The sequence below is a fragment of the Ciona intestinalis genome, unplaced genomic scaffold (assembly GCF_000224145.3).
Source record: "Ciona intestinalis unplaced genomic scaffold, KH HT001125.1, whole genome shotgun sequence".
NCBI classification, from domain to species: domain Eukaryota; kingdom Metazoa; phylum Chordata; class Ascidiacea; order Phlebobranchia; family Cionidae; genus Ciona; species Ciona intestinalis.
Window position 1 is genome coordinate 1 of NW_004191446.1, and position 13,679 is coordinate 13,679.

At 33.9% G+C, this 13,679-nt stretch overlaps 2 protein-coding genes across 4 annotated transcripts in view; one reads left to right on the plus strand and one right to left on the minus strand.

The window, feature by feature from the left end:
• Positions 1-24: 24 nt before the first annotated feature.
• Positions 25-8,255, plus strand: LOC100177996 (calcium-binding protein LPS1-beta-like). Of its 3 annotated transcripts, none has more exons than XM_026840107.1 (5): positions 25-1,519; positions 6,497-6,592; positions 6,660-6,830; positions 7,269-7,403; positions 7,555-8,255. In XM_026840107.1, exons 2-5 carry the CDS (start codon positions 6,500-6,502, stop codon positions 8,059-8,061), a joined length of 906 nt encoding a protein of 301 aa, XP_026695908.1. In that variant the 5' UTR covers positions 25-1,519; positions 6,497-6,499; the 3' UTR covers positions 8,062-8,255. The 3 variants fall into 3 exon arrangements, with proteins under 3 accessions (XP_026695908.1, XP_018672651.1, XP_026695907.1); XM_018817106.2 differs by lacking the exon at positions 25-1,519 and adding an exon at positions 5,297-6,031; XM_026840106.1 differs by lacking the exon at positions 25-1,519 and adding an exon at positions 6,041-6,440.
• Positions 8,256-9,274: 1,019 nt separating this feature from the next.
• Positions 9,275-13,679, minus strand: part of LOC100175568 (kelch-like protein 41) — a 7,088-nt gene continuing 2,683 nt past the window's right edge. The window contains exons 6-10 of the mRNA XM_026840105.1: positions 12,602-12,757; positions 12,236-12,402; positions 11,971-12,156; positions 11,374-11,498; positions 9,275-9,549 (exon numbers count right to left, since the gene is read on the minus strand). Coding sequence (XP_026695906.1) covers positions 9,366-9,549; positions 11,374-11,498; positions 11,971-12,156; positions 12,236-12,402; positions 12,602-12,757 — 818 coding nt within the window. The 3' untranslated portion in view covers positions 9,275-9,365. The remainder of the gene's footprint in view (positions 9,550-11,373; positions 11,499-11,970; positions 12,157-12,235; positions 12,403-12,601; positions 12,758-13,679) is intronic.

The window sequence follows — 13,679 nt, forward strand, 5'->3', positions numbered from 1 at the left end:
ACAAGTTAGTTTAAAACCATTTCCAAAGTCACCACTTTTGCTCTATTTTGGACACACAAAGACGGCAGTTGGACTACTCGGTGTTTATTTTTATATACTACTCTGTTTTGGAGTGGTGGGCAGCATAGAAATCATATAAATAGCATATGATATCTATGGGAGCAGCAATAATCATAGTTTAATAATAAAACATGATACAATCAAAGTTTAATAAAGAAGTTGTATTGTATAAAATAAGTCTTCGCTGCCGTAATCAAAGAGATAGATAAAGGTATTAATATTTCCATTGTGGGCGTATGTGTCCTTGGACGGGACATTTTTAGCACATATAGTATCCAACATTCCTGATTGTGTTTTAAACCATTAACAAAACTCTTTTGGGGTTGCGAAGATGCGGTTTTATATTCCTTTGAATGTATTACTACCGAATGGGACGAGAAAATCGAATAAAAAGATGTCCCATCTCCCCCACCCTACTATACTAACATTTCTGCAACTTGTGGTTAACTTACCTAAAAAAACGACTGTAATAGTTTCTTTGTCATATAAACTTTATATATAAATTTTAAAACGATTTTTATGTTGTTTTAATTCCAAATTAAAGACATATTGACACCTGCCTATTTTCTTCAAGTTTATATCTCAGTCTTTTTCACAAAACTAAAACTAGTTTTATGAGACTAAATCAATTGTATTTGCTACTGTTTCTATTTAACATTCTCTTTTTTTTAAATTACCAACTGTAATATCGGCTTTGACGTAAGTTTTATAAAGTCGTGATAATACTGTCGAAAAATTCTTTAACATTATTTTTTCATTATCATTAAATGAAATTCCGTAAAAAGAAAAAGGAATATATTGTCTGACAAAGTATTCCATCTTCCCCTATCCTAATCTAATCTCGTGTTTAAAGTGTGTCCACATTGACGAAAAGAACGAAATAAGATTTTAAAATGTGAATATCTGAAAGTTATGATCGCAATTGCTGTCATACTTTTTAATTAACATGATCCTAAAATTGTCCACCATTACAATGCCTAAAACCAAAGTGTGACCATAGAGATGACGTATGTGTTGGGGGTCGTTTACCAAATTCGACGCGAGTAAACGTTTTCAGTGCTAAAATAAACAATTATATCTTTTTTAATTAGGTCGTTATAGAAGTATCCATCCATTAACGCTAGATCTCTCTTGTTTCATTTTATTCATGGATATCAAGAATCAGAGGATTAATGGTAAAATGACTGGTTTAAAAATGTATCTATCAAAAATAAAACAAAATCGTTTGCGGTAAAATAATGATTACTAGAGTAAGGCAACTGGCAACGTTGAATTTACATACTTACAACTGATCTAGCCTTTAACCACTTATAGTAGGACTTCTAGTACGACACTTATGTGCTCGCACTTGTGTGGCTCATTGTATTTAGGTGGATGAATGTCCCAATCGATACTTATTGCTAGAAATTTAGTTTTCTCTTTAACATAAATTAGAAACTTGTTTGGACTTGAAAAAAAGGTAAGTTAACCTTATTACGAGTTGGTTACAATACAAGTTTGTATACAATGCATTGTGCTGTATTTTACTGTTTTCACTAACATTTACTTTTCTTTTAATGTTGCCAAATGCTTTAAATGGTTTAAAATTATTTTTTAATAATTGGTGCACAGATATTTCTCGCTTACATAAGACTAACGATACATTTTTTTCCGTTTTAAACCGTGTCGTTTTTGTTGTTTGTTATCATGATTTATTTTCCGTGTCGTCATTGGTGCTGTTCGGTTAAACGAACCTATATATTCTTAATAGGTAACGGAGCAGATATTTTTTGTTTAGCGATATTTTTTTAAAACTAAGAATATGCTTGAGCACATAAGATCTAAGTGATCCGAGTATAGTAGCAGCCTACACAGAGGGGAAATTTTAATTGCGATTTTCGACATTTTTCACTTGTGTTAACAACATAAAATCGGAACACCCTGCCAATTACCTAAAGTAAATTCTATTTATAGAACATCCCATAATTTAGAATAAAATATGCAAACGAAAAATCTATTTTTTGTATTGATAGAATTGCGGAAATGTGATCAACCAAAGATTTAAAAAAGGAAACACAACGTCTAACTACAGATTTAATCAAAATTAAAACAAAATATGGTCCATAACACTCTATTTTATAAGGCAATTATATATTTAAAAACCCAAAGCCTTAATCACACCAAAGCCAAAAATAAAGTTGCTTTTAAAGATTAGAAAATAAAACGGTTAAAGTCACAGAAATAAAAATGGGGAGAACGCGCATCTCCAATGTCGGCAAAGGAGAGACGAGCTAATACATTCTCTTTCTTTCGCGGGTTGTTCCCATTTGCTATTGTGGTCAATGGAATCCAGGGCGTTTAATTTAGTTTTCTTCGCTTTTTTTACTTAATTTAAAGTTATATATAAAACAACTATTTCGATATATATATATATATATATATATTAACAAACCGTTTGTTTAAACGTTTTCAAATAAAAAAAATAAATATTTTTTTAAACAAGCGTAAAACTGTAAGCGTTAACTTACCAAATAACTAAACTGCCCTAATAAACTTGAATATTTGGTGCAGTTTTTAAAATATACACCTATAAAACCTAATAAAACCACTTTGCGCCTATCTCTTACAATGGAAATCAAGCGAAATGGAGCCGACTTTTGGTGGTCACGTAAATTTAAAAAAGAATGTATCACGGTTTGGGCAGTTGCGCGCAGTAAAATTACGTATCTTGTACCTTACACAATTAGGGTGGTATGCCGAAAGTATAATTAACTTTGATCGTAGATCAAATTTCTTTGTCGACATAGCAACGTGCGCGTTTTATAAAGTCGTGATAATACTGTCGATTAATTCTGTAACATCATTTTTTTATTATCAATAAATGGAGTTTCGTAAAAAGAAAACTAAAAAAGTCTCGTCTGACAAAGTCTCCCATCTTTCCCCACTCTAATATATAATGTAGGCAACATGTTAAAAACTATAGCCGTAGGGCAGGAAAGAGAATGTTTAAACTTAATTTTCAAAACGTACAATAATATTTCGTGTTGTTTACGTTTATTCCCAATTATAAATACACGTTTTTATCAAAACTAACAATGATTTTTAACTGTCCCGACTTATCCTGTGTGTTTTCAAATTCGTAAAATTACACCTGTTGAGCGTAACGCTAAATAACTCCTCGTATGTTTTTATATGTTTTTGAGGTGTTGTTGTCAATTACTAAAGTAATGATAGTACTAATTCGTGGTATTACCGAAACACCGTCATGTATTTTGGAAATATTGGGCAATATGTGCCTTAGTGTCCCATTTCCCTTACTCCACTATATACAATTTTAAAATGATACTTTTGTGTTGATTTTATTCCTAATTTAGGCCACTTTGAAACCTGCTTATTTTCCTCTTGTGTAAACTTCAGTTTTTCTTAGAAAACTAAAACTAGTTTTTATAAAAATGAGCATCTTTGTTATGAGTTTTTTAGCTGTTGAAATGTTTTATTCGTTAAATAAAACAAAAAAGCACCTTGGTTGAACCATGACAATGCTGTTGAATAATAATGTAGAATTTGCAATTTTTATCTATCATGAAATGGGAGCCCGGTAGAAGGAGATTTAAAAACTACCCCATCTTACCCCCGGGTTCTAATTTACCCCACCCTACTATAAATATGTTGGTTTTATTTCAGTCAAGATATATTAGGACATAGTACATAAGAATTACGTAAATAGATGACTAACAAACAACAAGAACAAATGTTCACCGAAAAAAATGACATATAAGGTCATGTGCTTTACTATAGTGTTCAACTCGCAAGGAGGCGCACGTTCATTATGTTTATTTATTATTTATTTAAAGCTTGAAGTTCGCAAATACAAACATAGATTAATTAACTTCCTTTTTTTATTTGGTATAAATATCCTAAACTCTAATTGCCTGCCTCGATTTGCAAACGCACTGTAACAATTTTTCTTTGTACTCCATTTTTATGAAATAGGACCATATGATGTTTGATAGATTCCCCACTTGTTGTTGTTGTGTGAATATATGCAATGTCACCGCTTTCAAACTAGTTCTGCCCATATTCGTTTGAATATTCAGGTTAAATGTCAATTTCCCTTAGTCGACACGTCGTATGCTTCGCGTGTCTAGGATAAATCCTCACGGGGCTTGCCATGATTGCGATGATGAGCCAAAATCGATTAACCGCAAATGCGACCGAATGACGTGCGTATGGGAATCAAAAGTTTGTTAGTCATTATCATCTTATCGTGTTCTTTAACCAAAGTCCTGTGATTAGTCAAAAAACGCTAATAATAAGATGCATAAATTACACATATGGAATATAAGTATAATGTTTTCCCCTTACCACGTGAATTACTGAAATGAAACTAAACCGCAGATATCCGCCGTATATCGTTATCGAATTAAAGCGTATGCATTGATTTTCAACGATACAGTGTAACCAATGGAACATTTTTTTAGAATAGCATGTGTTAAATTTCAAACCCAACTATAGGTATATACTTGACTCTTTAAATAATCTTCATGTCTGAGTTTATACCTAATACAAATATTACGTCACTTACATCATGAGAATCCAACATGTGGTAAAATTAACACAAAGCGTTTGATATCTTGCCATTGAAGCTCACTGTTGTTTAAAAGTAAACACGGTAATTACATTTTACATCAGAATATACAGTTTCAGGGATTGTTTTCAAAGTAGGAGCGAAAACTTATATATAAATATATCTATGAATCAGTAATAATTGATTTTCCGTGGCATATAGCATAGAACAAAAGTACTCTGCATTTCGTCCTTCGATTGGCAAAACAGTTGTGCATAGTAAGAGTCGGTCATGCTGAGGTTATGGATATACACTTCATTGGAATTTATATTCGACCTGGCTAATTTTGTATACTGGAATGGAAAATTTCCAGGTCAATATAAATAACTTTGCGTATTGTCATTTAGAGTGGCAATTGTTCGGACGGTTATAGAAACAATGGCGGGGGTTGCTGTTGTGTGTTTTTATTCGGAGCATCGGGTCACACATATTGTTGCGGTGTTATTTATATAGTATATGACGATGCGCTTTCTTAAAAACAGCCCTTCAGTTTAAAGATAGAATAAAAAACAGTGCATGTTAAATTACCAAACTGATATTTCAGTAAGAAATTTATCATTTATTGCAAGCGTCTTTCAATGAAATATACAATATTTTAAACTTTGTAAAATGTAACACAGCAGTTCGTTTTTTTTTGTTTTGTTTTTTTAAATGAACTAATGGTTGTACAGATGTTTATAACAATGTCGATGTTGTTAATGATAAACTTTATTCAATCGTCACGAAACACAGCAGCACCAAAAAATTAGGTTTATTCGCCTAATGCGTGTGTACCAATAAATAGAGTGAATGTCAGCACATATCAACTCTACGCAGGTTAAATAACAATGCTATGTAAAGCAAGGTGGTCGGCAGCAAATATTGACGCCCTTCGTTCATAAATCGATTTCTATAAGCTGTACGACAGTATCAGTTAGATGTCCTTGAAAGATATGTTATACATTTTATTAAGCTAACTGAACATAAACATATTGAAACTACTATTGGGTCATCAAATGGATCGTTGAAACAACCAATGGATCAACTACAAGGCAATCAGATAATTTTTAACATAGTTAAATCAATGTATTAAAAAACTTTGTTAAAAGGTGTACTTGAAGCGGAAAATAGTTTCAAGCGCTTATGTTTTTCAGTGAGCTAAAATGAAATATAAACTAAATAAATAAAAAAGGCAGACTCGGTTTGCTGGAGGAAAGGGAGAGAACGCACATTGCTTAAAATAAATGGTTCGTGCAGGTAGTTACATAAACCATTTTGATCGTACAGGAACGAAGGCATTGATTTACAACTATAATCGTAGAATTAGAAAAACTCTAAAAAATGAGAAAAAAGTCGTTTAAATGTAAAAAAACTACCTTCATAAGGGTAAGTTGAAAGGTGAATTAACTTCTTCATTTACAAAGGTGCCAAAATCTCTGATGTTAATTGATTTAACTATGCTTATGAGAAATAAAACCACCAACTGAATCAGTTTATGCAGACCCAAGTTATCGAACTGGTCATTAACGGAAATCTGTTTATTGATTAGACAGAAGTTGTGTTCGGGGAGATTAGGTTTACTAATGGGGTCGTTTTACTTGTGTGTAGTAAGTTATTGTAACTCTTTCTACAAGTCCCACAAGTAGAATTGGTTTTTCATCGATTTAAATACGCTTAATGCACCTTGTTCACAGTAAGCCGAATAAAAGCTAATGGACACTCATTTTGTTTGTGACGTTGAAGCTGCGCATAATTGACTTTAAGTATACTTAGGATGGGTAATTTATATGAGAAGGTATACAGTATAAAGAAACTTAATGTGATGCGAATACTTAAAAAACTGTTGCATAGGTTATGGAAGATCACCTCCCTGCCGATCTCGTCACAGAGTATAAAGATGCATTTCGAATGCTGGACCGGGGAAATCATGGTGCTATATCAATCAGGGTAAGCTTGTACAGATTTCAGATAAACTTTTGCATAAGTTAGAATACTGATGATTATTGTTTTGTAGGATATCGCCACAGTTCTACTTTCGATCAATATCCAACTATCCGAAGAAGAACTTCGCACTGCAGTGAAACACGCCACCGATGATAATGATGTCATCGCCTATGACGTCAACATCAGTAAACCTTGCATTATTTTCTCGGATTTTCTTGCAGTAATGGCTACTGTTGTCACGGTAAGTAGAGATCACAATCTCCAAGTACTTATAGCTAATACCCAACATGTAATCTACAACCAACAAAAATTCTATTTTGTCATGTATTTACAATAATACAAAATTTGAACAAATAATAAATGTACGTTGTAGATGTATAATTTAACCACTTGGTAGAATTGTTTATAACTCGTTATCTCAGCTGTATACCAAAAACTACAGATTTGGAAAATCATTGTGTATCTGTCAAACAGTAGTTATAAAAGAGCCATCTCTGACAGTGAAACTGTAGCCACATATGTCGATCTATATAATAAATAAACATTCGAATGGTTTTAATCACTGACTTACATGTTAAGAATATACAATTTTGCTTATTAATTGTATTTCGTTCATTCACTCCGTAAAGTTATTAACCTTGGCCAAGTTTGAGTCGTCTATTGAAACATTGTATTGCAGGATTGTGTATCAGACGAGGAGGTTAAACTAATTTTCAATCAGTTCGACAAAGATGGTGATGGCTTCATTTCACCGAATGAGCTTCGCGAACTGTTATCGCAGTTGGGTGATAACGTCACAGATCAGGATTTAGAAGTGAGTTAACTAAAACTTGGTATTGTGGTATTAGACCAAGTGTGGCCTAAATCGTAGGTCCCGGTACCTAACCCAAACAAAGTTTTAGATATACAAAATATAGATATATAGTATTATTTCGTTTGTCAAATTGTGAATCTTCTATTATCAGGACATGATGCTCGTTGCTGACCAAGATGGCGACGGAAGAGTGAGCTTGACTGAATTTATTCAAGTTATGACGTCACAAACTCCGTTCGCTGCTAAAGCTGAATGCTGTTCCTTAAAACTAGATCGACACGAATGCATGAAACATCGTGCCGAACAAAGTCAGGGATTTTCCGTCAATCAACTACCTGAGTCTCCAAATGAAAATACTGTTGACGATGCGTTTGAAGCAAGTCCAAGGCGAAAATCTTCGTTCGAAAAAAGACGGAAAAGCTTTTTAGAGTGGTGGCGTGGTAAACAAATGGCGAAATCTCTTTCTAAACCACCTAAATTGTTTGTGGAAAATGACGAAGATAATTGCAGGCAAAGTTGCTCGAGCACGGAAGATATTGAACTAGGGGAAGCTCCACAAAGGCAGCGAAGATCAAGTAGCATTGGGAGAACATTGCAAATCGGTCGAAACGCCTTCAGGGCGACCATGAAAAAAAATATGAAGACGAAGCAAAGTTAATTTAAAAAAAATAACAGTGGAGAGACGGTGATAGAATAAGTGACAAAGTTTTACCATGGTGATATTCTCCGATACTCTAATCACTGTTAGATAAATACCGCCTTTGTTTTTATACTTTTTCTTAGGTGCTATCAGCATGTCATGCTTATATATCGCTCTTAGAAATAAATTTACTTTAAGTTTTTGTGCCGTTGAACATGTGTCATTCGTTTTTAACCTCTTCCAAATGTTGGTTGGTCTGTTATCGTTACCAAACATAAATAATGAACAAAACGTTAAACAAATATTTTTTCATTCTTTTCAAGAAACCTTCTAAAGGTCGCGTATGTCTGTTTTATGCTGCTTACGCTTATAACGTGACATCATCGCACGTACATTGTTTGCATTCGTCACGCTATGAGGTATATGTAGTAGAGTGGGGGAGATGGGACACCATTTCTTTCGCCTTTGATAGTAAACAAAGAATTATAAATTCTTATGCTCACGACTCCCATTGACCATTGCTAATTGTTTAAAACACGATTAGAATATTTGGACAATATGTGCTAAAGGTGTCCCATTTTATACCTCACAGGATTATACGTATATGTCACAGAAAGAATCATTGTGACGGCATCGATTAATATTGGTAAATTTACGATGTATATAGAAATATATTTCAAAAAAAAACAGCTGGACCGGATATAATTACTTAAGACGTCAAACCAACCAATTTAACCAAGCCTCCAACGTATATACGACAGCTGTACATGCGTGCGATATCTCGCGACTAACTGCATAATTCGATTAATTCCAATTCTTCTATAGCACCGTTTTAGTTTTTAGTACAAATATAAAATAGACATTTGCTTGTACAAGCACTTCCTATACCGAAACCACTTAAAATTATTTATCTAGTATTCTAACCGGTTCCTATTCGTAATTAACCTTGTGTTGAAAGAATACCGGGTTTCGTACCGTTCTAGAAAATAACTGACTTTTACCTAATTTACATTTAAATTAATTAATAATTTAAAAGTTTAAAATAGGAGCTCATACATTGCTGCAGCTGGTGGTAAACCTGACTCATCAATCATGGAAATCTAATGGCTGGTTGATGACGCACATGGCTGCAGCACATTTAATTAGTTTCTGACAAACAATAAAATTAATAATACACACCACTGCGTTTGCGAGTAGGTTTCATGACACCGGCCCAACAAGGGATCAATGGTATTAATAAATAATCCAAGTAATGTATTCATTTCAAAACAGGGCGATTTACAGAAATATACAACTTACATGTCAAATAGAGACCAATATTTTTATTTACCTATACGCGTCGTATCGACCTTAAGGGGTGCGCATGCAAACAAACCATCTTGTAGTCCACGGATAAACGACACTATTGTTTTCCAGTTCTCGGATGACCCCTTTGGAAATTGATTTGTCTCATCATACTGCGTTACGTCAAACTTAGGTCGTGACACGAATCGCCCATCTTCATTTCTAAAAAAGCACAGTTCTATAATGAATGGACATAAAGCTTAAAACATATAGATAGGGTGGGGTAGATGAAACACTTTATCAGACGAGACTTTTTTTAATTTGCTTTTTACGGACCCCGTTTAATGCTAATCATAAAAATTATGTAACATAAATATTCTACGATATTATCACGACTTTATAAAACGCGCACCAGGGCCGATTACTGTTCATTTTAACAAAATATGCAAAATAGAAACAGTATATTTTAAACAGGTAAAAAGTGCGAAATAGTAAGGTCCTAATTTTGAATGCTCGCTATAATCATACTAAAACCGATGAAATTGTATAGTTTGCAAGTGTGAGAGATTAAACTAGTTTCATATAGCCTCATTAAAACAATTGAATATTTTGTAAAGTTTGATTTTGTCTTATAAAACTAGTTTGAGTTTTGTGAAAAATACGAGAGGTGAATTCGCTCATGTGTTTCAAAACTTCGCGCGTAAACTATACAGTTGTTTTGTTTGTGCACAACTAATTTGTACGGCCTATGGGTAGGGCCACGCTGTTAGTTAGTAGTTAGTATAGAAAGTTAGTATAGAAAGTGATTTCTATGGACTTTGGGTCGGACCAAAGTTAGTATAGACCTCTATAGACCTCTATACTAACTTTGGGTCGGACCAAGTACAGATTCTATTAAAAAGCATTTTTTATAATATCAAATCTAAGAGTTTATGTGGATTCAATTAGTATTTTGACTGGTTTTCGGCGTGCGTATACAGGATGATTTAACATGCTGCTTTACGATTAATACTATAGCATCAGCAATCAGCTTATAGTTCATAATTTATACAATAGTATATGCTCATGCCTTCGAATCTGCAGAACTATAGTGGCTTATTAACCGAGGAAGGGACCAAAGATACATTTTTTATTATTGGGATACGGTATAATGGAAGCAGAAAGCCAATTTTACATAAGTGCTTTACATAATTTACATAAGTGCTTGGTTCTAGAAAATTTGCAATATTTAGACGATTTCGCATTTCTGTAAAAGAGAGAGATGTTACACTCTCTCTCTTGCGCAGGTCGTTCCCGGTTACTATTATAGTCAATGAAATCCACGGCGTTTTATTTTTCACCTAATTTAAAATCAGTTTTTTTCACCTAATTTAAATTCGTAGAAAAAAATAAGTATTTTTAAATATATATAATAAATACATTTAACAAACCGTTTGTTTGAAGGTTTTTAATTAAATTTATCAAATAATTAAATTCCCTAAACAAGCGCTAAACTGCAAGTGTTAACCTACCAAATAACTAAACTGGCCTAATAAACTGGAATAGTTGGTGTAGTTTTTAAAATAAACAGCTAAAACCTCCTAAAACTACTATGCGCCTATCTTTTACAATGGAGACCAAGCGAAATGGGGACAGAGTTGGCGGTCACGTGAATAAAAAAAGAATATATCACGGTTGTGGGCAGTTGCGCGTTCTACTCTTTTTATTTCTGTTCTTGTGATTCGTAATGGCGGGCGGTGGCGACTATGACGTCATACACGCTGGGACAGTGGAGTTTTGAAACGAATGAGCGATTTTACCAGATGTAAAGCTAATTTAAGTCGTAACGTAAAAATAATTCAAGTGGTAACGTAATATACATCTTCGTGTGTTTTAGTATGTGTGCTTAAACTGTTGGTATGATAGTTCAGGGAATCTTATAAAAAACGTCAGAACTTTTTACTTTGGAAATGTTGAGCATTATGTGCGTTTTTACCCCATCCTAATGTACCGATTATTTAAAGAACCAAAATATTTATATTATTTATTTGCTATTGTATACAACACCTTTCAGTGGTGTGACCACCAACAACGCATATTTTTCCACCGACAATTGTTACTGTTTGAGCACATCTCCCACTGGGAAACTCCCCAAACATATTCCAGCCTTCGTCACAAGATGGAGCGTAACACTGTAAAATAAATCACTGAAGATATAGATAAATATGAAACACTTGGCGTATTATGGAGTATAAATGTTATAACCTTGACTACTATCAAACAACATCTAGCATCTTAGCCTCTAACCTATATATAGGATACGAGTTCAATTGTCGCTGCTACCACTAAAGGCGTACATGTGTCCTGAGGAAAGACGCTTAAAAATACCTGCAAGTGTCACTAACAGCTTCACTATTTCCTCAACCATTAAAAAAATGCTTGCGGTTAAATAAATGGTAACAGTTAATTGGGCACGAGGTGTCTGGAACAAAACACCCGTGTTATGACGACTGTCGTTTCCGCCACGAGAGGATAAAGCAAGTTAAATTGAATTATTCTTTCATTCATTTACATATCACAGTTTTAATCGTAATCATAACAAGAATTCGGTGTAATTTATATGATTACATATAGGTAACTAACAGTGTTGTATTGACGCAATACCTCTATTGATTTTAACAATCCAACATCTCCAACACCACCGACAATATATATAGTCTCGGTTTGTTTGCCACCATGTTCCGAAATTAAAGTAGTGCAACCAGCAAGAAAACGTGGAACAATCAAAGATGGGGCGCGACACCAAGCGTTCGATCCATTAACGAGAAAGTAAACATCCGTAGAAAGTTTCTGTAAAATGGAGTATAATTGAATATCTGATACTTTATGTTACCCTTCGTCGTGTTTCATGTGCAGTTTTCTTGCCTACTTTTTCAGTAGTTTTTCCACCGAATATATAAATCCGGTCGACTAACGATGCGCATCCATGTCCATAAAGTTGCAACGGCATGGGCGTAAAATCTGTCCACACATCGTCATCATAATTGTATTTACTAACTGTTGATACTCCGCATCCGATGGAGAGTTGTTTTCCTCCTATATTGATACCCATTATATTATACTGCGGAAGTGAATGTATGTTCACTTAATGTTTTTCGCTGTTATAAATAACAATTAAAGCTGAACTATTTGTAACACATTCAAGTAAAATTTTAAACGCAAAAACTAGACAGTTCACAAAAAACAGTTTACCGTGTCAAGTGCTGATATACATCGAGATAATATTAGTCTTTACCTGTTACAAATAGGCTTCCTGCAAGTTCTGCAATACCCATCATACACCGAGGTGACTTGTAGGATGCACGTTGCGACCACTGAAGCCGCTTTAAGTCAAAAACAAACATCTTGCACCTAAGTGCTGAAGAACTCCCCTCTTTGTCAATTTCAAGACCTGAAAACATTTTCGTCATTTATAGAAAGTAAAAAGCTACAACATGAGAGTGAATAAATGAAACTTACTTATCCTCGGGTGGCGAGAAAACCCTAGTCGTTATAACACGGGTGTTCATACATCTCGTGCCAGGTTATAATTACGAGTTACCATGTATGCTACTTTGTAGGTAATTTTTTTTTTAAATTTTTTATGTATGGCTAATAATTTGGACAACCCATTAGTGATCACCGGATTGGAGCAATTGCCTTAAAAGTATCTTTTGATGCACAAGGACAGCACATACGACCGGACCAAAGTTAGTATAGACCAAAGTTAGTATAGACCAAGTTAGGAAACGGATTGTAAAACAACGAGTCTTGTTATCCATTGTCGCGCGTCTATGACGTCATAGACACCACCATTGCGGAGCCCACAGCATAGCATTTTATCATTGCTGGGTGCTGTTTTTCGCCTAAATAATGCGATTTTTTAAGAACCAAGCACTTCTGTGCGTAAAAATGGTTTTCTACTAATGTTATATTTTATCACAATAATAAACCTCACATAAAGAATCAAATTTTATTGAACACTCGATCGAATAATGAGTAAAAAAACAGAAAATATCAAGTATACCAACCAGAAATATAAAAGAACATGTATAAAATATAAAAATACAAACAAAAACGCATAACATTAACATATACTAGTGTATCTAGCTGCAGTTTTACATGTAAATTGCCGTGATTTTACTTTTTGGCTTACAAACTTAACACGTATACCCGGCAACGAAACTTAAGGTATCTTTGTAAAATTTGCCTAATATCGAAGTGACATTGTGGTAAACAATACTGAGTTACTATTTTTGATCCTCTGCTTGAATTAATAAGCTGCCTTTTCTGCGTTATTGATCTTTATGAAATCGGAATACGCGAACACCTTA

What these genes read in the sequence shown, in the direction of transcription:
- LOC100177996 (XM_018817106.2), top strand. Translation starts at nt 5,987, where the DNA reads ATGAGAAAAAAGTCGTTTAAATGTAAAAAAACTACCTTCATAAGG. An exon ending in AAAAAACTACCTTCATAAGG is followed by an intron (nt 6,032 to 6,496) that starts GTAAGTTGAAAG and finishes ACTGTTGCATAG; the next exon opens with GTTATGGAAGATCACCTCCC. An exon ending in TCACAGATCAGGATTTAGAA is followed by an intron (nt 7,404 to 7,554) that starts GTGAGTTAACTA and finishes TTCTATTATCAG; the next exon opens with GACATGATGCTCGTTGCTGA.